Source organism: Hypanus sabinus, chromosome 12 (genome assembly GCF_030144855.1).
Source record: "Hypanus sabinus isolate sHypSab1 chromosome 12, sHypSab1.hap1, whole genome shotgun sequence".
Taxonomy (NCBI): Eukaryota; Metazoa; Chordata; class Chondrichthyes; order Myliobatiformes; family Dasyatidae; genus Hypanus; species Hypanus sabinus.
In genome coordinates this window covers 22,402,208-22,426,666 of record NC_082717.1, presented here as the reverse complement: position 1 = coordinate 22,426,666, position 24,459 = coordinate 22,402,208, and the positions used below count along the sequence as shown (strand labels likewise).

The following is a 24,459-nucleotide window of genomic DNA, read 5'->3' as shown; positions in this document are numbered from 1 at the left end:
GATGCCCTCTTTGACTATTTACAGTTAATAACAATCATTTTAAAAATAACTATACTTTGCCAATTAGACCGGCTCTTTCATCAGAAGTTCTTGGGAAGCTTTCTTTAAAAGCGAGTTGCTATTTAATTGGGCAACTGACTAATGTCTAGGATTCATTTTTGGGTGACCTTGGCAGCTGTCATCCACTGCTGCTGTCTTAACAAAAAGCTAATATTTTGTAAAACAATGAACTAAACTTCATGATAAAGTGTAATTTTGCTTAATTTTTAGGCCTACTCAAGACATTTGGTCCAAGAAGAGAAAGTTTCTTCTCTTTTGTCACTGTTTCGACAGGTGAATCTTTCTGAGAATGAACACTGGTGGGTAACATTATAAGGATAAATGTTTATATAGCTTAGAGATAATTAGAATGTTTAGAAATACTTAATATGAGAAATTCAAATATCTCCCTTCTTTCTCCCTGTTGAAACGAAAGTATTTGTTCTGAAAAAGCACATTTCAACAGGAGATAGATACCACTAACAAGGCCAGCCATCTTTATTTGGGGGTAACTGCGTCTTGGCTGATGCCATCTTGTTCTTTCCAACAGTTACAAAATGTTTATCAGGAGCTAAAGCATTAATTTTTTGCTATCCTCCTGTCAGATTGGTTATTGTTAGCATTAACTCATCCACCGCTGATGCACTGGCAATCAAATTTTGGCCTTATTAATATATCCTTGTGTCATATTTTAATTATTCATAAAGAGACCTGTTACAGACCTGTACTGTTCAGGTTGTCAAATTTGGGTTGGGTAAGTTTGCACCTCTTTAATTAGGTGCAGAGCACTAGAGTAATGCACAGTATTTGATGCACTGAGTGAGTGGGAGAATTTACAATGAATTGTATGTATGCTGCACAATATCTCCAGTCAATGGGTGAAGAAGAGATTGCACTAACTGCAAAACTGATGGCCAAGAAAATGTTGCTTCATTGCATTTTAATAAATCACACGAGGATTTATGTGTTTTGCTTAAATGTTTTTTGCCAGTCCAACTTACTGTTCTTTAATTTGCAATAGGTATGTTGTTCTTGAAGAAGCAGTTAACTTATTAAACATGGGAAATCTGCATAATGGGAGTGCACAGCTAACACACCAGATTTGGATGGAACTAATGCCTTACATGGTGCTGACCAACCCTTCAAAACAGTCGGTTGATCAGAAAATCACTAAGTTCATTGTTCATTCAGATATATGCTCCAGGAATCCACTGTTTCATGGCTGGCCAGCAGGTAAAAGTGATCTTCTTGCCCTAATGGTGTTTACATCAAACAGTAATGACCATAAGACATAGGAAAAGAATTAAACATAAAAAAGAATCAGGCCATTCAGCCCATTGAGTCTGCACTGCCATTCCAACATAACTGATTTATTATCCCTCTCAACCCCTTTCTCTTGACTTCTGCCCATAAGCTTTGATGCCCTGACTAATCAAGAATCTGTCAACCTCCGCTTTTAATGACTTGGCCTCCAAAGCTCCCTGTTGCAGTGACTTCCACAGATACACTACCTTCTGCTGAAAGAAATTCCTCCTCATCTCTGTTCTAAATTGATGTCCTTCTCTTCTGAGGCTGTGCCTTCTGGTCCTAGACCCCCTCACTATAGGAAACATCTTCTTCACATCCACTCTATCTAGGCTTTTCAGTATTCAATAGGTTTCAATTAGATCTTCTCTAATTCTTCTAAACTCCAGCAAGTTCAGGCCCAGAGGCATCAAACGCTCCCATACATTAACCCTTTCATTCTCAGAATCATTCTTGTGAACCTCTTCCAGATCCTCTCCACTGGCTGCACATCTTTTTGTCGGTAAGGGGCCTAAACTGCTCACAATTCTCCCAAGTGCAGTCTGACCAATACTTTATAAAGCTTCAGCATTAAATAGATGCTTCTGTATTCTAGTCCTCTCGAAGTAAGTACTAACATTGTATTTGCCTTGACTCAAACTGCAAGATAACCTTGAGGGAATCCTGCACAAGGACACCCAAGTCCATTTGCACCTCTGATTTTTGGAATTTCTCCTGTTCTAGTGCAGATTCCCTGCTTCCTCAAACTGCCTGCCCCCCACCTGTCTTTGTACCATCTGCAAACTTGGCCACAATGTCCAAATCATTGACATATAACTTGCAAAGAAGTGGTCCCAACACCAGTCCCTGCGGAACACCATCAGTCACCAGCAGACAATTAAAAAAGACCCCCTTTATTCACACTCTTTGCCTCTTGCCAGTCAGCTAATCTTCTATCCATGCTAGTTCCGTGGGCCCCTGAAGAAAACCATGCTGACTTTGCCTCCAAATACCCCAAAACCTCATCTGTAATATTAAAAGTGGATGACATTTGCAGTTTTACAGCCTTCCAGAACCATTCTAAAATCCAGAGATTAATAAAAGATTGGGTGCAATGGTAGTGGCACGGTTAGTGAGACTCTATAACAGCTCGGGGCATTCCAGAGCTTGGAGTTCAGTTCCGGTGCTGTTCTGTAAGGAGTCTCTGTACGTCTTCTCCATGGAATGTGTGGATTTGTCTGGGTCCTCCAGTTTCCTCCCACAATCCAAAGATGCACCAGGTGGGTTAATCAATCGTTGTAAATTGTCCCATGGTTAGGTTAGAGTTAATCAGGTTTGTCGGCGATTGCTAGGGCAGCATGGGTCAGGAAGGCCTGCTCAGCTCTAAATAAATAAATAAACCATTACTACTGTCTCTGCAATATCTTCAGTTACCCTTTTCAGAACCCTGGGGTATAGTCCATTTGGTCCTAGTGACTTATCTACCTTCAGATCTTTCAGCTTCTTAAGCACCTTCTTAGTAGGAGCAACAACACTCAAATCTTCTTTCAGCCATGACTCTGATGCCCACAGCATCATACCTGTCAATCTGTAACTGTACTATAAGATCATCTACCTTATTCCATACAATATGTGAATTCAAATATAACACCTTCAGTTCTGTATTCATCACTCTTTACGAGTTTGTTCCCATGTTACACTTCAACTTACCCCACTGACTGCAATTTTGCCCCGTCATCTGCCTACCCTTCCTTACAGTCTCACTACACACTGCATCAACTTGTATACCAACTTACCCCATCCACAGCCCTATCACTGCATTTCACATCCTCCTGTCAGATTAGTTTAAACCCTCCCCAACAGCTCTAGCAAGCCTGCCCACAAGGCTGTTGGTAGCCCTCAAATTCATGTGTAACATGCCCTCTTCTGTATAAGCCCCCAGAACAGATCCTAATCTGAAACCCTGCCCCCGGTATCATTTCCTCAGCTGCACACTCACCTGCTGGATCATTCTATTTTTGCCCTTACTGGCATGTGGCATAGGCAGCAATCTAGAGATTACTACCCTGGAAGTCCTGCTTTTCAGTTTAGTATCTAACTATCTATATTCTCTCCAGGACCACCTCCCTTTTTCTGCCTGTGTCGTTAGTACCAATATGTACCACATTGTCTGATTGCTCACACTCCCCCTTTGGAATGCTGTGGACCTGGGGGGCAACTTACCATCTGGGTGTCCCTTTCATTTCCACAGAATCTGTCTGCTGCTCTAACTATGCACTTCCCCTCACTATTGCACTTCTTCCCCCCCCCTCCCCTTTAGACAGTGATATAGGAGCAGGATTAAGCCACTCAGCCCATCGAGTCTGCTCTGCTATGCCTTCATTGTAAATTGTCCAGTGATTTGGTTAGGATTAAGTCAGTGTTACTGGACGGTGCAACTCAAAGGGCTGGAAGGGCCTATTCCACGCTGTATTTCTACATAAAAAAAATAATTTCAACAACAAGTAAGACAATAGACAGTAAGTGCAGGAGTAGGCCATTTGGCCCTTCGAGCCAGCACCGCCATTCATTGTGATCATGGCTGATCATACATAATCAGTACCCCGTTCCTGCCCCCTCCCCATATCCCTTGACACCACTATCTATAAGAGCTCTATCTAACTCTCTCTTGAATGCATCCAGAGACTTGGCCTCCACTGCCTTCTGGGGCAGAGCATTCCACATATCCACCACTCTCTGGGTGAAAATTTTTTTCCGCATCTCTGTTCTAAATGGCCTACCCTTTATTCTTAAAATGTGGCCTCTAGTCCTGGACTCGCTCATCAGTGGGAACATGCTTCCTGCCTCCAGCGTGTCTAATCCCTTAATAATCTTATATGTTTCAATCAGATCCCCTCTCATCCTTCTAAATTCCAGTGTATACAAGCCCAGTCCCTCCAATCTTTCAACATATGACAGTCCCGCCATTCCGGGAATTAACCTTGTGAACCTATGCTGCACTCCCTCAATAGCAAGAATGTCCTTCCTCAAATTCGGAGACCAAAACTGCACACAGTACTCCAGGTGGGGTCTCACCAGGGCCCTGTACAGCTGCAGCAGGACCTCTTTACTCCTATACTCAATTCTTCTTGTTATAAAGGCCAGCATGCCATTAGCTTTCTTCACTGCCTGCTGTACCTACATGCTTGCTTTCATTGACTGATGTACAAGAACACCTAGATCTCGTTGTACTTCCCCTTTTCCTAACTTAACTCCACTTAGATAGTAATCTGCCTTCTTGTTCTTGCCACCAAAGTGGATAACCTCATATTTATCCACATTAAACTGGATCTACCATACATTTGCCCACTCACCCAACCTGTCCAAGTCACCCTGCATTCTCATACCATCCTCCTGACATTTCACACTGCCACCCAGCTTTGTGTCATCAGCAAAATTGCTAATGTTACTTTTAATCCCTTCATCTAAATCATTAATGTATATTGTAAACAGTTGTGGTCCCAGCACCGAACCTTACAGTACCCCACTGGTCACAGCCTGCCATTCCGAAAGGGACCCGTTAATCACTACTCTTTGTTCCCTGTCAGCCAGCCAATTTTCAATCCATGTCAGTGCTCTGCCCCCAACACCATGTGCCCTAATTTTGCCCACTAATCTCCTATGTGGGAGTAAGGTGTTGGAGGAACTCAGCAAGTCAGGATCTTTCCAGTCCTAATAAAATATTTCAACCCTAAATGTCAACTGTTTATTCCCCTCTACTGATGCCACTTGACTTAATGAGTTCCTCCAGCAATTTCAATATTTCCAGCATCTGCAGTTTTGTGTGCATAATTTAAGCTAATTGTGCATTCATCTAGTCTATAGAATGTGGCATGTAAATATGGAATAGGTGTAGTTATTTTTATGGATGATTGTATGGAGTCCTGCTATCTACAGTTTTCAACAGATTGAATGGACAACTTTTTGGTAGAATAAATTACTGATCCTTATATCTGCTTTACATGATTGTTCTATTCAAGGAATTTTTTCCTTGCTCCTTTTTGTTACTACTTATGTTTGGGACTGATTAAAACTTAAACTTGTTTTAACAGTGCTTGAGGAAGTTTTAGACAACTGTAACATGAAAGAAATGGTTGGCATGGCAAGTCAGAAAATGATTGAGCTCCTGGCCAAAAACTTGTGTTCAATGGAGCCTTCTGCAAGGACTCAAATGGTAAGAAAAAATATGGTATAAAATTAATCTTGGTGGTACCGCTTTGTAAGAATGAACCTTGTTTTCCTGGAGACCAAATGAGAAGTAATCTTCCCTCATCTTGTATTCTTCTATTTATTTTTATTGCCTAGTATTCATAACAAGGGGCCATTGATCATGTGAGCTTTGGTAGGGAAAAATGGCAAGCTGGTCAAGTACCAAAGATCGGGCCTCCAATCTGCTTGATGCGATGTAATCCACACAGCTGTGAAGTCCTTCTCTTAAACAAATGTAGTATTTGTTAACTGTCCAGAATTGCTTCTGGTTTTCTGTATCTTTTATCTTTTTCTGAAACTGATTTGAGTTACAGTTCTATACGATAGTGTCATGACAATGTTTCTCTCAGTGTCAGCGAAACAAAAGAGCTGATCATTGACTTCAGGGAGTGAAGTGGTGCACTTGTCTCTGCTTGTGTCAACGGCACTGAGGTTGAGAGTTTCGTATCAGAATCAGGTTTATTATCACCGGTATATGTCATGAAATTTGTTAACTTAGCAGCAGCAGTTCAATGCAATACATAACGTAGAAGGGGAAAAAAAAATCTATTACAGTATACACATATTGAATAGATCAATAATCATGCAAAAAAACATATTTTTTAAAGAAGTAAGGTAGTGTTCAAGGGTTCAAAGTCTATTTAGGAATCGGATGGTAAAGAGGAAGAAGCTGTTCCTGAATTGCTGAGTGTGTGCCTTCAGGCCTCTAATCCTCCTATCCAGTGGTACAGTGAGAAAAGGGTACAAGTTTCCCCCCACTATCCGAAAGTAGAGCGTTCCTATGAAACCGTTTGTAAGCTGAAATGGCATAAAGCAAAGAAGCAATACCATTAATTTATATGGGAAAAATCTTTGAGCGTTCCCAGACCCAAAAAATAATCTACCAAATCATGCCAAATAACACATAAAACCTAAAATAACACGAACATATAGTAAAAGCAGGAATTATATGATGATTACACAGCCTATATAAAGTAGAAATAATATATGTACAGTGTAGTTTCACCTACCAGAATCTGGAAGATTTAGCCAAAACCAATTTGTAGAAAAAAATGGGCACGTACACACATGCGCACACACCTGCCCGTGCAAGGCTTCATGGTCATGGTAGTCTTTCTCGAGGTAAGCACAAGTTTAAAGCAGTCGCCTTTTTTTGTAAAAGTGAAAATCTTCAGATTTCTTTTGGTGAGCAAAAACAGGTACTTATGTAAGTCTGGAGGTCCTTAATAAAGGACGCTGCCTTTCTGAGACACCGCTCCTTGAAGATGTCCTGGGTATTTTGTAGGCTAATAACTACGATGGAGCCGACTAAATTTACAACCCTTTGCCGCTTCTTTTGGTCCTGTACAGTAGCTCCCCCATAGCAGACAGTTATGCAGCCTATCAGAATGCTGTCCATGGTACATTTATAGAAGTTTTTGAGTGTATTTGTTGACGTACCAAATCCCTTCAAACTCTTAATGAAGTAAAGTCGCTGTCTTGCTGTCTTTATAACTGCAGAGATATGTTGGGACCTCAGAGATTTTGACATCCAGGAACTTGAAACTGCTCACTCTCTCCACTTCTGATCTCTCTATGAGGATTGGTTTGTGTTCCTTCACTTTACTCTTCATGAAGTCCGCAATCAGCTTTTTCATCTTACAGAGGCCCTAACAAACATCACCAATAGCCTGTCCTGGTCCAACCAAGTAGATGCCATGGCTAAGAAAACTAAACAACTTCCTCAGGAGGTTGAAGCACAACCCCATCAGCCTTTGTCAATTTCTATTGAAGCTCAATAAGATGTAACCTAACCAGATCTGGCAATTCCTTTGCCTGTGACCACAAGAGAATTGTGGACACCTCACGGAAGACTCATGGACTCTGTTTATACTTCTCGTTGCCTCAGTAAAGTAGCCGGCACAATCAAAGACCCCCTCTCTGGGTGTTCTGTTTTCTCCACTCACCCTTTGGACAGAACTTACCAAAGCCTGAAAGCACAATGCACCAGGCTCAAGGACAGCTTCTGCCTAGCTTATTGTAAGATTATTGAATGGCTCCCTAGTACAATAAAATTGATTCTTGTTCTAGCGATCTACCTCTTTAACGTTCTGCACCTTACTCTCTACATACTTTTTCTGTAGCTGTTACACTTCATTCTGCATTTTTAAATTATAACTTATTCTACCTCAGTGTACCAAAATGATATTGATCTGTACGAACAGTACGCAATACAAGCTTAGTACCTGTGAGAATATTATTTCAATTCCAGTTTATTTTTTACTTTGACTTTGGTTTTCTTATCATTAGTTCTTCAATTTTCTTTATACTTCTTCTGTAATCCTGTATATTTTTATCTCCTGCCCACCCCCTTAGCCCTGTTATCTACAATGGAGATAGACTTGGAGTTAAAGAATTAATCATAAAGTCTTGCCTGTCTTGACAAATAAAGAGGCATGTATCATCTTGTTGAATAATTGTAAACGTCATGCTCCAAAGACACATTCCCAATCTCTTGGCTTCTTTTAAATTTTGCTGTGATAAACTAGGGCTGGACATTTGTTAGGATGGGAAAGCAGTGGTTATGACAAAATAAGATTTAATCTTTCAATAGGTACATTAAATGACAGAGAAATGTATACAATATACATCCTGAAATTCTTTTCCTTTGCAAACATCTATGAAAACAGAGGAGTGCACCAAAGAATGAATGACAGTTAAATGTTAGAACCCCAGAGTCCCCCCCAACCTCTCCCCTCCCACGCACAAGCAGCAGCAAGGCAACGATCCCTCCCCCACCCCACCACCAGCAAAAAAGCATCAGTGCCCTCCACCGAACACTCAAGCGTGCAGCAATCATCAATAAAGACACAGACTTGCTGTACCCCAAAAACTACTCGTTCACCCAGTAATTCGATAAGTGTTTTCTCTCTCTCTCTTCCCCCCCCCCCCTTCGGGAGTCACTTTCAGATGATCAATGGAATAAAATTTAACATTTAGTCAACAATTCATCCATTTGTGCCCTTCATTCCTTGATTCAGTTCAAGGTGGTGCACAGAGCGCATATGTCAAAAGATAAACTAGCACATATTTTTTCTAATATAAATCCCACCTGTGATAGATGTAATGCCGAGGTGGCTACCTTAACTCGTATGTTTTGGTCTTGTATAACATTAAATAATCTCTGGAGCAATGTTTTTAGAACGTTTTCCAAAGTCATAGCTTTAGACCAACAACCTAATTCATTTACGGCAATTTTTGGGATCACGCCGAAGGAAGCAGGAAATGTTTCTGCTTCCGCTCAACGTATCATAGCTTTTTCAACTTTATTGGCTAGGAGAGCTATTTGGTTGGATTGGAAAGATCCTAATCCACCTACTGTTTTTTTATTTGGCTCTCCTTCATTATGCCGTGTTTAAGCTTGGAGAAAATTAGAAATCGGATGTTTGATACATCTTTTGAATTTGAGCAAACCTGGTGACCTTTCATTCAATATTTTCACATGATTTAAATTTTCTTCTCTTTTTTTTCACTTTTTTAGGTAATTTTTTTCCTTCTCTTCCATGACTTTTCAGATTTGACCGGAAGGATTTTTCCCCTTTTATTTGTAATTATATCCTCAAGTGGAATGCCCAGTCTTTTTTTTTTGTTTTAGGTTAGTTTAGTGGGTTTTTTTTTCTTAATAATGGCAATTTTTGATCTTTTCTTTTGAATTGTTAAGAGGGGTTGTGGATATTGAGTTCAATATTATACTATATATGATTTTGACAGTGTACACTCCTTTTTTGTTGTTTGTACTTCCATTGGAATATGTATTTGATATAACTTCTGATTTGTATTTGTCTTCATATTTTTAAATCAATTAAAAAAAAGATTAAAAATGAATAAAAGTCAAAACTTGAAATTAAATATTGCAGAGAGTAAATGTACTAAACAAAATGAAAAATGAACAATTCAAATCGGATTAAGCATACTAAAAGAAATTAAATATTAACAGTGGAACTAATGTTTGTGAAATATGGAAAGCATGGAGTTCATAGCTAGTAAATGTTCCATTAAACGATACTACTGTAGGTTTATGAATTAGAACTATCTTAGAACTATCTTAGAATTAGAATTAGAAATAGTCATGTAACTTATTTCTGATTAGAAAATGTTCATTCAGAAGGTTTCTCAAACAGTCATCAATTAACTAATTTCTATTTCATTGTCCACGATAAAACTGGGAAATACTGAAATTGACCAGTGGTTAAAGGAAAGAGAAATGTTGATTTAAATTAATGCAGGTAGTTCCCGAGTTACGAACGTCCGACCTACGGACAACTCGTACTTACAAACCGAGGAAGGAGAATGCTGTCCGCCATTTTAAGTAGTTGCCATTGACACTGTGTTTAACTTTGTATTTGGCTTAAATTTTTCTTAGTAAGATTCACCCTGATCCCGCGCCCCCCGCCCCCCTCCCCCTGTTCCGGTCAGCTGGTGGCGCAGTGAGATCAGTGCCGGGCTGGAGAACGGAGTTTCCTGAGTTCGATCCAGAGACAGACCGCTCCCGTTCCGGGTTGATGTCGATCTAGTGACTCCCATACCATCAGTGTCAGGTTGATGTCGAGCTCGCAACTCGACCTCGTAAAAAAAGCAGTGCCACCTCCAGTTTAAATTCCCACGTGGAATATTGTGGAGGATCAAATACCCAAACCCAGCACAGCCCCCACTTGTCCCATTTAACCTGTCTCAGTGCGATGGACTTTCGGACCCAGCGAATTCAGTGTGGTGATCCTTAGGACCCAGCAGAGGTTGGGACCCGCCGCCCGCAGTGTTTCTGTTCCATTGACAGGAAGCGATCATGATTGAAAATAAAGTGGAAATAATAAAGCTTTTGGAAAGAGGTGAAATGCCATCGGTCATTGGAAAAGCGTTAGGCTACAGTCGGTCAACAATCAGAACAATTTTAAAGGATAACGGATAAAGTGAGAATAATGGAGCATGTGAAAGGCCCTGCCCCGATGAAAGCTACAATTATTACTAAGCAACGCAGTGGTTTAATTATTGGAATACTTAAGTTTCTTAAGTGTTTTATATGCGTAGAAAGGTAAAATATATACTATATACTAAGACAAACGTTTGACTAGCTGACACTAAATAATACCGGATGTACTTGTTCTGACTTACGTACAAATCCGACTTAAAGACGGACTCAGGAACGGAACTCTTACGTAACCTGGGGACTGCCTGTACTGAGTGAGAAAGTGAGCTCTTGTATCAAGCAGCATAAAATCCTATTATTCCAATGAATTTTGACATTAATAATTGCTTTGTCCACAGATAGGAAACATTGTGCAAGTTATTAAAAAAGAAACCTCAACCCTGAAGCAGAAGCTCAACTCTGTGGTACTGAGTTTTGCTGTAGTCCAGACCTTAGAGATGCAGCCAGATCCAGATTATTTGCAACATGCTTTACAAGTGTATGGTGTTTTAGAGAAGAAACTGAAGAAACTAGTTTCAAAAAGCAGAGACTGGGTAAGAGTCTTTAACGATACAAGTGCTACAGCTTTTTAATATTTAAAGCAGATGGTGGCAATATTTTGCTTCTAATATTTTAATCTTTTGCTTGCTTTTTCTCTTTGTAGAAGATCTTTGTCAAAAGTTTCCTTTGGACTTCTTTTGGCTATTGTAATGGAAAGTTGATTAAAGTCAATTTGTGCATTTTAACTGGGATCGCTACAGCTTTATCGTGTCAACTCACACCAATTCCACAAACACCTCCTTGTATTCACCCAAGTTCCTACACTTCTGAGATGAGCTTTGGCACTGCTGAAAAACAGAAAATGCTCTGTGGGAATGGGTATAATGTTATTTCATTGTCAAGAGGATATTCAATATGATTACTGTCAAAGTCATATAACACTACAGCATGGAAGCAGACCCTTTGGCCCATCTGGTCCATGACAACAGCTCATCTCTGCTCATCTCAGTTGTCCACATTTGGCCCATAATCCTCCAAGTCCTCCTCCCACATAAACTTATCAAATGCCACTTAGATATTGCAATTGTATCCATCTCGACCACTTCCTGTGGCAACTCGTTCCATGTACTTACCCCCTGTATAAGGATTGAATGCCCTTTTTTTTGAAAGGTATGCATCTCTAAAACTGAGCGCTGTGTTTTTCTTAACATTGAATTCCCTCAATGGTATTGTTTTAAGGTGTGTCCTGTGTTTTGTGAGATGAGAAACCTCCAGCCAACTTTATGGGGACCACTATCCCATGTTTTCTCAAAAAAAGTTTGAAAAGAACTAGTTACCTGAAATTTATCTGACAGAACTCTTTTTTTGCAGCACTGATCTGAGTAACTGAATGGATGTTGTAAAATCAGTTGTACCCTGTTTGTGGTACTGCACTTTGCACTCCAGAGTCTTCTATAATACTGGATATCTTTTAAGTTTTATTAAACAGTCTTACTAATCCCAGTCTTTTACCTAAAAATTTCAATCACAAGTTTTAATTAAATTACTGGAATGTGAATTTCAAGCTAAAAATTAATTCCATTCTATATCCAATAACAAATTTGAACTGCTCCCTTCATTATCACATTATCATTTAGCACTAATTTACTCTCTTCTTAGTATGCACTAGCTTGGATTCTGACCTCCTTACTGTTAAGCAATTGTAAATAAATACGATTCTTTTATTCTATTCTAGCACTTAACATCAATCTGCTTAGTATTAAAAGTTAAAGATATGAGCAGGAGTAGCAAAATGTCAGCATGTCTTGATGAAGGGTCTAGTTCCAAAACGTTCCTTTCCACAGATGCTGCCCAACCTGCCAAGTCCCTCCAGCATTTTGTGTGTTACTGTGGGTTTCCAGCATCTGCAGAATCTCATGTGCTTATGCTATGGGGAGGAAAATTAGGTAGTTGTCTCCAAAGCATACCCCAAACAGAAATAGCCCTACATCTCATGGAAAAAATCAGTTTGTTAACACTTCCAGTGTGACTTCATCACTTCTTATTCAACGTTGCAGAAAATTACACGGAAGTGGCATCTTCTTCATATTGAAGGGAACGTGGTACCAGTGGAGCTGCTTACTGAGTATGTGGAGCATTTGAAGGATGATGTTGGGTGGAGTGCAGAATCTGGATTTATACTCATTTTGCTGCTCAAGAACTTAATTATGGCTTTCAAACCACCTGAATCGCTGCTCGAAGGTGAATTTGGTTGTTGACAGTTCAAGTACTTTTAACATGACACATTAGGTAGAAATAATTTGCTGAACTTCTTTAAGAGTCAAATGAAAGTATTTCTGTTAAAATTAAGCTTTGGAGTTCATTTGTTTGCAGACAACATGGGAACTAATTTTTATTTGACCCAGTTATAACTGAGATTTGTTAATTCAGCAATTTAACATTTTAGTGTGCTAATATATTTATTAATGTAAAAAGATTACTGTCAGAGAACTCACATTTTTGTTAGTCACTGTCGCACATTAGGGCATTTGTCATTATGCTCTTTTAGAATGATTGGCTAAAGTATAAAATAAGTCACATTTTTCCAGAGCTAAGTTAGTCATTTTAGAAATTACAACTCTACGTTGGTTCAAAGTATGTATACAGTACACAACCCTGAGATTCATCATCTTGCAGACAGCCATGAAGCAAAGAAACCATGGAACCCATTCAAAGAAAACATCAAGCACTCAATTTGCAAAATAAAAGCAACATATCATGCAAATGGCAAAAAACTGAGTGAATAACACACAGAGTATTAAACATCAGACCACCGGACTTTGAAATAATCTTGGAATATTCAGTGTAGTTCAGTTTAGCGCTGTGTCATTCATTGACTGCAGGCCACAGAGTCAGTCCACTTCAATTAAAATCACACAACATAGCAACAAAAAAGGAATAACCAGAAATGCACAAGTCCAATCCACAAACCGTGTTGATCAGACCTTGCTCAAGTCCCAAGAGATTCTGGCATCTTCTTCCAGCAGCACCGAGTGCGAAAGAGACTGGTCAGACGCAGACCGACGGTGCCGAACACCCACTTACCTTCTGCTCTGGTCGGCGAGAAATTGAGTCAATCATGTGCTCACGCTCCACCTCCTGTCCTCTTGGCCTGCAGACCGCAAACTCCACTCCAACCCTCACTGAACTCTCAGAGATAGATCCCTCAGTTAGTCCAAAACCACACCATTGAAATATAAATTACAGGTTCCAATTGCATGGAGCTTAGCAGAATCATATTTGAAAGTAGTAAAAAGTAGTTTTGTGAACTGTCTGAAGGACGTCATTGTTGGCCACCTTGTTTGCTAGTGCCATCTTGTCAGAAGTATGTTAAAGTCAAGATTGCAATGTAAACTTCGCCCATTTCCCCTCGGCAATGCTCCAGAAGCATTATTGAGACATGTCATTGGTGAAAACACAAGCTAGGTCTTGCCCAGGGCTGCTGTATTTTCGGTGTGGTCATAAACGCAGCTGATAACATGACCTGTGATCTCACTCTTCACTTTGCTTCAAAAAAGTTATTGGATATCAGTTTATTATTGTCACATGTACCAAGACACAGTGAAAGGCTTGTATACACCGTTCACGCAGATCAAACCATTACACAATGGATTGAGATAGAACAAGGCAGAACAATAACAATGCGGAATGAAGTGTAAACCTACTGAGAAAGTACAGTACAGGTAAACAATAAAGTGAAAGGTAGATTGTGAGGTGAAGAGTCCACCTTGTCATACGAGGTCCATTCTAGAGTCTGCTAACAGCTGGATAGAAGCTGTCCTTGAACCTGGAGGTGTATGCTTTCAGACTTTTGCATCTTCTGCTTTTCCTGCAGAGAAAATGGGATGGATAGGGTCTTTGATTATTCTGGCTGTTTTAATGAGGCAGCAAGAAGTATAGACTTGAGTCCATAGAGAGGAGGCTGATTTCTGTGATGTGCTGAACTGTTTCTACAACTCTTTAGTTTCTTGCAGGGCAGTTGTAGTACCAAATAATTATGCATCTGGATATGCTTTCCATGGTGTATCAATACAAATTGATAAGAGTTGACAGTAATGAAGGGATAACTGGAAATAACTGGGCCAATGAGGAAATTTGACTCTTATTGGCTATTGGCATTTTGCTTTCTTGCCCTGTGGTGTATAATTTTAGCCATTGAGGATTTTTTCAGTTTCAGAAGGGTTCAAGTTGTTACCTCAGTCTCATATGCAGCTGCTTTTCCCATGCCTTAGAGTGTTTCTTTTGGCTGTGTTCCAGATGATTTAGTTGCATTCCATTCCATTGCATGATCACTTTCCTTCTTATCTTTTCAGATCTCTCTTGGTGGAACCCTGAAAGTTTGGATGAGCAAAATTGTGATTATCTTCATCTTCTCATTGATGTGTTTGATCTTATTATATGTGGTGCAAGTGAGGGAAGCCTTGTAGCAAGCTTCAGGATACTCTTGCAGCTTCTGATTCAGGTTAATATTTAACTATTGAGATGGGCATGAAGGGGGCATTACCGTAATGCACAGACAAGATTGTTAAATGCAATGTTTTCTAATACTGATCTGGTAAGGTTACTTAAGTTTGCATGTCCAAGCAAAGCAATTTGGAATGCTCTTAATTGTTGTTGCATGGACAAAGTCAATGGAGAGAAGTACTGGTAGATCAGAAGCCATCTTCCTTGTTGATGAAATATCACATATAAGCTGATAACCTTTGCACTGTTGAGAAAGAGAGTCCCTGTCCCTGTCAGAGCAAGAGGTCCGCTTCAACCAACTTCAGGACATTTTATATGCTAAAAATCAAAGAAAAATTTAGGATGATTCAAACAAATCCATTTTTACAATGCTTCCTTTGAATTGCATGTAACAGTTTCAAATGCCTGGATCTTCCCACCAACACACCTCCCTGTTCACACCTATATTACAGACACCCAAATACACACAATTGACTTGGTTCACAGTCCTTAGGAATCCATTGTTCCAAGCTGCATTTTAGATTTAATCCACAGTTTATATTTAAATCTGAAGGCTAGTGGTTGAAGTCAGTTAAAGTTATTTGCTAAATGTGCTAACCCCAAAAATCACTAAAAATTATTAAATGATGACTTTTAGTTGTCTTTTCCAGCATTCCCTTGTATTCATTACACAAACTATGTTCTTGCAGTTGTTGTGTATCAATCAAAAAAGCGGAGTTAAAGCTCAGTTCAGATGAAAACTTTGGATTTGCCTTCATTGAAAGTACAGCTTAATTGGTTTGTGCAATCATGTAGTTTCCAATGTTGTTATCTGCTCAGTGTATTCTACTATATGTACTTGAAATACAAATCAACTTAAAGTATTCAACAATATCTTTAGCAAATATTTCAGAATTTATTTTGTGTTTAAATCACGTTTTTTTCATATCATTTATAATAGAGTATGGAGGATTACGAACCATATGAAATCTTGAAGAAACACATAAGCTTCTGGTCAATTTGCTAATGTTTAAAACAAAAGGAATAGACCAAATAATTGGGTTTGATTGTATGTGATAATTTTCTGAATTGGGCCACTGATCTTGAGGTTCACGTAAATCAGTAACTATATGTAGAGGGAAGGAAAGCTGATTTCAACTGAATATATATTATATATGTGATTTTATAACTCTGCACCTTGTTATTTGATGAAAATTGCAATTTCAGACTCATCTGCATGACCCCAGTTGTCTGTTCAAGTTCTTGTCACTAGTGTGGACCTATAATTATAACCTTAGTAACCAGCTGAATAGAACAGTCGGTGTTATTCTACAGACACGAGCCCTTTACTTGGGTTGTGCTCTAATTGATTATGCAGGAGCACAATTTCTATCATCACCAGGTATTAATTTCCTAATCTATTTAATTTATTGAGTGAAATGGAATTTTAATTTTTTTTTTAATGCTCATATATTACTGAATTGTGTTTTGTTTTTTCCTAGTGGTGGTTTCCTTAGTCATTTCTCTGAGGAGCCCTGTGAGAGAGGTGCGTCGGGCAGCAATTGCTTGTCTACAAACAATAGCAAAAGTACCAGGATCTGGATTTGATGTGGTTATTAATAGTCTTGCTAATATGGCAGAAGAAATCATTGCAGATCCTATGCATTTAAATCAGGTAAGGAAAGGTGAAAGGATTTGCTCGGTTTTTAAAACATATAATTTTGTACGGTTTTAATTTATTATACTTATGTATAGCTCTACTCTTCATGTTGCACTGATGTGGCATAATAAATTGACCATAACAGATGAAAGTTGGAGCAATGTTAGGCAGCTTAGCCCACATACCTGCTAAATTTTGACGGAGATTATGTCTGATCTGTGCCTAACTCACCTATTTGCAGTATGTCCCTAAATATCTTTGGCAAAAAGAAATTCCTACAGTTCTTAAAGTAATATATGATCTACCATTAATTGCAGAACAAAGTTCGAAACACTTTCATCTCTTGTGTCATCTCATTCCAATTATTAGATCATGTCCCTTCGTCCTATTGTGCTTAATCTTCAGTTTATTCCCACTACTCTTACTAGTTTCCATGTGGATATTGAAGCATGAATCAAATCATCTCTTAAGAGCTGGGTTCCCAACCTGGAGTCCATGGACCCCTTGGTTAATGGTAGTTGTCTGTGGCATAAAAAGGGTTGGGAGCCCCTGTTTTAGAGATTAAATTTGAAGTTAATTTGTTTCTACTGGTTTATTTAAAGACATTGTTTCAACAGTTCTCATCTGAGCTTTGCAAAGTGATGCTGCTCAACATTTTAACACTCTACTCAAGCAGTCATCCAACTAATTTATTGAATAGTTATTTTTGACTCTTGGTAGACAGACAGACATACATTATTGATCCCAAGGGAAATTGGGTTTCGCTACAGTTGCACGAACCAAGAATAGAGTAGAAATATAGCAAAATAAAACTAGAAATAATTAAATGATAGTAAGTAAGTTATGCCAAGTGGAAATAAGTCCAGGACCAGCCTATTGGCTCAGAGTGTCTGACACTCCGAGGGAGGATTTGTAAAGTTTGATGACCACAGGCAGGAATGACTTCCTATGACGCTCAGTGTTGCATCTCAGTGGAATGAGTCTCTGGCTGAATGTACTCCTGTGCCTAACCAGTACATTATGGAGTGGATGGGAGACATTGTCCAAGATGGCATGCAACCTGGACAGCAGCCTCTTTTCAGACACCACTGTCAGAGAGTCCAGTTTCACCCCCACAACATCACTGGTCTTACAAATGAGTTTGTTGATTCTGTTGGTGTCTGCTACTATCAGCCTGCTGCCCAGCACACAACAGCAAACATGATAGCACTGGCCACCACAGACTCGAAGAACATCCTCAGCAATGTCCGGCAGATGTTAAAGGACCTCGGTCTCCTCAGGAAATAGAGATGGCTCTGACCCTTCTTATAGACAGCCTCAGTGTTCTTTGACCAGTCCAGTTTATTGTCAATTCGTATCCCCAAGTACTTGTCATCCTCCACCATGTCCACACTGACCCTTTGGATGGAAACAGGAGCCTTGGCCCTCCTCAGGTCCACCACCAGCTCCTTAGTCTTTTTCACATTAAGCTGCAGATGATTCTGCTCACACCATGTGACAAAGTTTCCCACCATAGCCCTGTACTCAGCTTCATCTCCCTTACTGTTACTGTCTCTTTAATATTTATGTTTGGCAGTGCTACTAATGAAAAACATTCATCTGTTACCCAAGTAAGAAATAAAATGAATACTAGAGCTTCCAACCTGCCAATTTGAATACATGCTCATGATACAACATTATCATCTGCATGTTGATGATTTGAAAATTAACAGCTAAATTGAGAGGTTCTTAGGAATTCTAACAGCTTTCTTTGTCAGGCACTTTAAGCAATGTGACTTCCAAATGCAATGCCAAATGTCCTCCTCCTCTTGTAATTCCTGCATCAAGAAAAGATCATTGTTCACATGTTGCATTTGTGGCAGAAAGTGTAAATTGAAAATTAGACTGTGCCCAAAATGTAATGTCCATTAAAACTGAAAAACCTAGAAATACCCATGGCAGGCTGGATAGCGTCTGAGACGAGAAAACACATTAATGTTTCAGAGCAGATGCTGACTGTCCCAATCTGGATTTCTATTATCTGTTTTACTTCTAATTTATTCCTGTTTGCTTTTCACCTGCCATTTTTTGGCTCTTGAATCTAATACTTGGTGTAACTTGGAGTGCTACACTTCGCAGATTTACGTAAAATTTAAGGAAAACAAGTCTTTTCTCTTTCAGTTTCTCTCCACAGAGATTTCTTTTTCTCTTGCTTTTTAAAGGACCTGAAGAGATCTGTCTGATGGTTATTTAAGCTTAGTTTCTAGGTATATCAGTGACAATTGCATGTTGCAACCTGTGCTGATTCCAGAGCTGATGACTTAATAGATTGTTGCTCTATTGTTTTGTTTATCCAGGCACTAGGCACATTATTTGAAGAACTTTTAACACCCAGTAGACTGGCAGGGTCACAGCACACAAACCTGACACAAGCTCTCGAGAATTTTCTGCAGTGTTTTGGGGATCAAGGTCAACCATCGTATGTTACACGTAATTTGCTGAGCGCATTTGAACAAGTGAATGGAGAGGTGAGTTTTTTTTATTTAGCATAGTGTGAGTACTTGCCATATTGATAATTGTTTTAATTGATTTTAAGCAGATGGGTAATTAGTTTTAGAATTAATACAGGTACATACCTACAGCTCAAAAGGATCTCTGGTAAAACTCCATCCACTGATAATTCAGCTCTTCTGAGTCCAGCAGTTTGGTGTGAGCCACTTGTTCCTATCTGTTCATTGGTTAAGCAGAAGCATGCTTATTTTGATATTAGCATTATGGCTCTTTCATCTCACTTAGCTAAAGTGCACACACTCCCTGATTGTACTAAGCAAAGCAATTATGTGCAATTGGAGATAAGGCAATCTTCATCCAATTCACTGACACATACTAAGAAACACTGAGCTAATCAGCCCCAGACAGATTAAGTTTATGAACAGAGATAAAATTTCACATCAAATGTTCTCATACAACTATACCTTTTCTCTGGAAATATTCTCCAGCTGGCTGGTCTTTCCATTATTATAGGGCAAGGACATTTAGCTTCTACAGTTCCCTACTTGCATTTCCATTTATACATATGGGCTGATCTCCCATAGGGTGAATCCCAACTGTCTCACTGGCACCGTGACCAGTATCTTACCTCTATTACAGATCTCGGTCCCACTTCCTGAAATGCATGTCCTCATCTCTATCCTGTGATTATTCGTCTTTCACCTCCTGTCTCCAATTTCAGTTGTTTCCCTAATTCTGGGATGTAACTTGCCATCGGATGTTTCCACCCATTCCTTCCCTTCACTATCCACTTTGGATCTGTCATTGGATTATATAGGGTGAGTCTTGTTATCATTCAAATGACTGGGAGTAAACTGGCTCAGGGCCTGTCAGGTAGCCAGGATGGTCTGTATAGCCTTGGCTAAGTTAGTTTCAAGAGTATGGTTTGTTCACTCTTGAGGATGTAAAGGATATAAGAACTTTAGTTTTATTTTCACCAGTTTTCATTTCTTCTGCATTATTCAATCAGTGGAATGAATCGGTCCTGATGTTGACGGTTGTTTTGTTCCATAGATGCTGACCTACTCCAGGTCCTGGGGCTTAGGCTTTTTGACACCATCAATCTTGGGTCATGCTTCCATATCGAGGCTGTTCATAAGAACATAGGAAATAGGAGCAGGAGTAGTCCATCAGGCCCTTTCAAGCCTGCTCCGCCATTCAATAAGATCATGGCTGATCTGGCCATGGATTTATCTCCACCCACCTGCCTTTTCCCCATAACCCTTAATTCCCCTTCTATACAAAAATCTGTCCAACCTTGTCTTAAATATAATTACTGAGCTAGCCTCCACTGCTTCAGACCTTACTTTTCAACCCTGCTTCCCACAATGAAGCAAGTTCTCCCAAGTGCCCCCTAGCCCTTTGTTAGCATTGGAGGCCAAAAAGAAATCATCCAGATTATAGTGCAGTATTCTACTATAATGTTATGCCAGTTGCACCCAAAGTGCTGCTTGCCACCGAGTGAAGTATTGCAGAAGCCTTGGGAAGCCTGGGTCCATGAGTATTACTTGCTCAGTGTGATCAAATTCTGACACCAGTAGGTTGCCTAGAACCTACTGGTAATGTCCAAGTCCATGATCTCAGTTCACTAAAAATTGGCACCAGACTCACTATAGCAGCATGTTTCCAATAGTGTATTTATCAAGTGTTTGTGTCATCTCAGTTGAATAACCTTCACTGATATTGTAGGGACATGAATGTTTAAAGCATATCAAGTGACCAGGGATCCCTGACATCTAGCCCATAATAAAATTTGGCTGGTTGAATAGCCAATTCACTTTTTAAAATTGCATTCAAACATTAGAAAAAAGAACTAAAAATAATCTTGTTGGCATTTTTGAATGTTAAATAAACTATGAAATGTTCTCTAGATAATTGTAAATCTGAAAAATAAAGACTTTAAAAGTTTTTTTTAGTCTGTTTTGAAATATTTTTATCAAGAGATCTTAAGGCATTCACACAATTTTGGTTGACCATTTCAGTAAATTTCACTTTTAAAACTTCACTTTGACCTTTTACAGCATAGCAGAGTGTTTTCATGGTACCTTGTCGTCGGACTAGTTTGTGGGTGACTTAAATTCACATCATTTCAAGCCTTGATTCTATTGGATAATCACAACCAATGGAGAAACAATAGATATATATTTTATTGATCACAAAAGAAATTGCAATGTCACAGTAGCATCTCAAGTGCACAGATATACAATATTAGAATTAAGAAGAATAAATAAAAAACAAGTTACCTTAAACAACCAACCAGGAGGGGGTCATCACTTCCCCGGCATTAGGCTGACTCATTATAGAGCTTTATGGCTGAAGCTCATGGAGCATTCTTCGGAGCAGTACAGTTGTCTTAGTCAATAAATTGCAAACAACAGCTTTCCTTCAATCCTATATTCCATTTCTTATAAGGTAATGACAGTGAATGTCAATAGCTTTGCCACCATTACTGCTTGAAATTCAGGCCATTGTTTAACCTTGACATTTTTGTCACATAGTATTTTAATTACATTTCAGATCGTATTATGCAGATTATTACCCCTACTGGAGAGACTCCAAGGAAAGGAACCTGATGCTTTCCTCAAGGATGAAGCCCTTCTACTGCACATGATTCTCTCAAAATACAATGAGCAATCAGCAACTTTACTGGCAAAGAATTCACCAAGTCTGGATCTTTTCATCAGTGCCTTGAATAATTCCAAGGAAATATACAGAGGCTTGCCAGCACTGCAAATCACTGCATTTGGACAGGTGTTCTTTTAAACTTCAAAGTATATTTATTATCAAAATATGTATTGTCGATATTGTCGCCATTTACAACCCCGAGATTCATTTTCTTGTGGGCATATTCAGTAACTCCTAGAACCATAATAGAATCAATGAAGGACCACACCCAACAGATGACAAATTGTGCAAGTACAAAAGTAATAATAATAATAATAAAAAATGGACAAACAATAAGCATTGAGAACATGAAAAGGCCTTGAAAGTGAGTCTGTTGGTTGCGGGAACTTCAGTGATGAGTGAAGTTGAATGATAGGCAGAGTCGATGTGGAAAGGATGTTTTCCACGGTGGGGGAGTCTAGGACAAGAGGGCACAGCCTCAGGATAGAGGGGCATCCATTTAAAACACAGATGTGGAGAAATGTTATCAGCTAGGGATGGTGAATTTGTGGAATTTGTTACCACAGGCAGCTGTAGAGTCCAGGTCATTGGGTGTATTTAAGGCAGAGATTGATAGGTTCTTGATTGGCCACGGCATCAAAGATTATGGGGAGAAGGCCAGGCTGAGGAGGGGGAGAAAAGGATCAGTCATGATTGAATGGTGGAGCAGACTTGATGGGTCATATGGCCTAATTCTGCTCCTATGTCTTATGGTCTTATAAAAGCAAGGATATAATATTCAAACTTTACAAAGCACTGGTGGAGCCTTACGGAGTATTGTGAGCAGGTTTGGGTCCCTTTGGAAAGATATACTGCAGTTGGAGAGGGTTCAAAGGAGATTCACAAAAACAACTCAAAGATTGAACAGCTTGTCATCTGAAGAGCGTTTGATGGCTTTGGGCCTGTGTTCAGTGGAACTCAAAAGAATGAGGGGTGACCTCATTGAAACCTATCAAGTGGAGAAAGGCCTTGATAGATTGGCTGTGAAGAGGATGTTTATTATGGTGGGAGAGTTTAAGACTAGAGGGCACTGCCTCAGAATAGAGGTGCACCCTTATAGAAAGGAAAGGAGGATTTCTTTAGCCAGAGAGTGGTGAATCTGTGGAATTCTTTGCACAGGCAGTTGTGGAGGCCAAGTCTTTATGTGTATTTTAGGTAGTGGTTGTTAGATTCTAGATTTGGTTGGGATATAAAGGGATATGGGGAGAAGGCATAAGATTGGGGCTGAGAAGAAAATTGGATCAACCATGATGAAATGGCAGAGCAGACAATAGGCCAAATGGCCTAATTTTGCTCCTATATCTTAATGATCTTCTGATGATGGATGCTGCTTTCCTGCAACAGTGCTCCTTGTAGATGTGCTCGGTGGTCACTTTGCATTGCAAATATTGACGGAAAACATTGGTTTCTATTGTGATATGCCCGCAAGTCCAATGATGGAATTCCATTCCTTAGTGGAGTTCCATCATAAAGTGGAATTTTTGTGATCTGGACTTCACTGATAAGGCCAGAAATTACTGTACCAATCCCAATTGTCTGAGAGATGTTGGTGATAACTGCTGCAGGCCTTCTCGTGAAAGTAATTCTACCTTGCTGCTTGAGAGGATTTTCCAGGAGTTTGACCCAGAAAAGATGAAGGGCTGACAATACAGTCCCAGATTATGTGACTTGGAAGGGAATTATGTACCTCTTTGCCCTTGTCCTTGGTGATAAAGGTAATGTCAGAATAGTCTAGGTGAGTAATTGCAGTGTATTTTGTTGATGGTGTACACTGTATATCTGCTCTGCTAGTGATGGAGGGAAAGAGCATGTTTCCAACCTTTCTTTATGCCATTGACCAATAACATTAAGCAAGGGGTCCGTGGACCCCAGACTGGGAACCCTTGGCTTACAGTGATGGATGGGGTGTCAGTCATGCAGTCAGATTGGTGGTTGGATGGTGTTGCCAGACATACAGGAAAATGGACTCTACTCAATCATCCTGCTGTCTTTTGTGTCGGGGGTGAGTCACACACTGCAGGATACCTAGTTTCTGAGTTGCTCTTGTGACCGAAATATTAACATGTCCTGTCTAGGTGGGGACCTCAGCAATGCCATTGAACTCAAATATTGGTGTTGATGATGGTGTTAGCACTTCACGATGCAACCTTTGTTTTCCTTTTCTCAGCATTTGCCTGAATGTTGTCACAGTTTAACTGCATTCAATCATGGACTGCTCCACTTGCTAAGAATTTGCATGTGGAATTAAACAGTATTTAGCCAACAGAAAGCATCACCAGGTTTGATATGTTGGAATTAAAGGTCATTGTTGAAGCAAAAGAAGATTTTATTTATTGAGATACAGCGAGGAAAAGATCCTTCCAGCCCTTTGACTCACACTCCCCAGCAGCCCATCTATTTAATCCTAGCCCAATCACAGGACAATTTACAATGACTGCATACTGATTAAATTGCTGAAATATCACAATAAACCTAAAATGCTGGAAATACTAACGCAGGTCAAACACCTGTGTGGAGAGAAATGAAGTAACATTTCAGGCCAGTGACTGTTCAGATGTAGCATTCTGCAGTCTCTGTATTTATTTCAGATTTCCAGCAACTGCATTTTTCA

General features: G+C 39.5%; 1 protein-coding gene across 4 annotated transcripts in view; it reads left to right on the top strand.

Annotated features, from left to right (window-relative positions):
* Positions 1-24,459, top strand: part of heatr1 (HEAT repeat containing 1) — a 120,834-nt gene that overhangs the window by 42,360 nt on the left and 54,015 nt on the right. For all 4 annotated transcript variants that reach the window (XR_009515042.1, XM_059985663.1, XM_059985664.1 and 1 more), the window contains exons 14-23: positions 271-359; positions 1,061-1,272; positions 5,415-5,536; positions 10,873-11,067; positions 12,571-12,754; positions 14,866-15,014; positions 16,223-16,397; positions 16,498-16,670; positions 18,992-19,162; positions 21,702-21,935. Coding sequence is in view for 3 of the 4 variants with exons in the window: in XM_059985663.1 (XP_059841646.1) it covers positions 271-359; positions 1,061-1,272; positions 5,415-5,536; positions 10,873-11,067; positions 12,571-12,754; positions 14,866-15,014; positions 16,223-16,397; positions 16,498-16,670; positions 18,992-19,162; positions 21,702-21,935 (1,704 nt within the window). In the remaining variant the exon portion in view is untranslated. The remainder of the gene's footprint in view (positions 1-270; positions 360-1,060; positions 1,273-5,414; positions 5,537-10,872; positions 11,068-12,570; positions 12,755-14,865; positions 15,015-16,222; positions 16,398-16,497; positions 16,671-18,991; positions 19,163-21,701; positions 21,936-24,459) is intronic.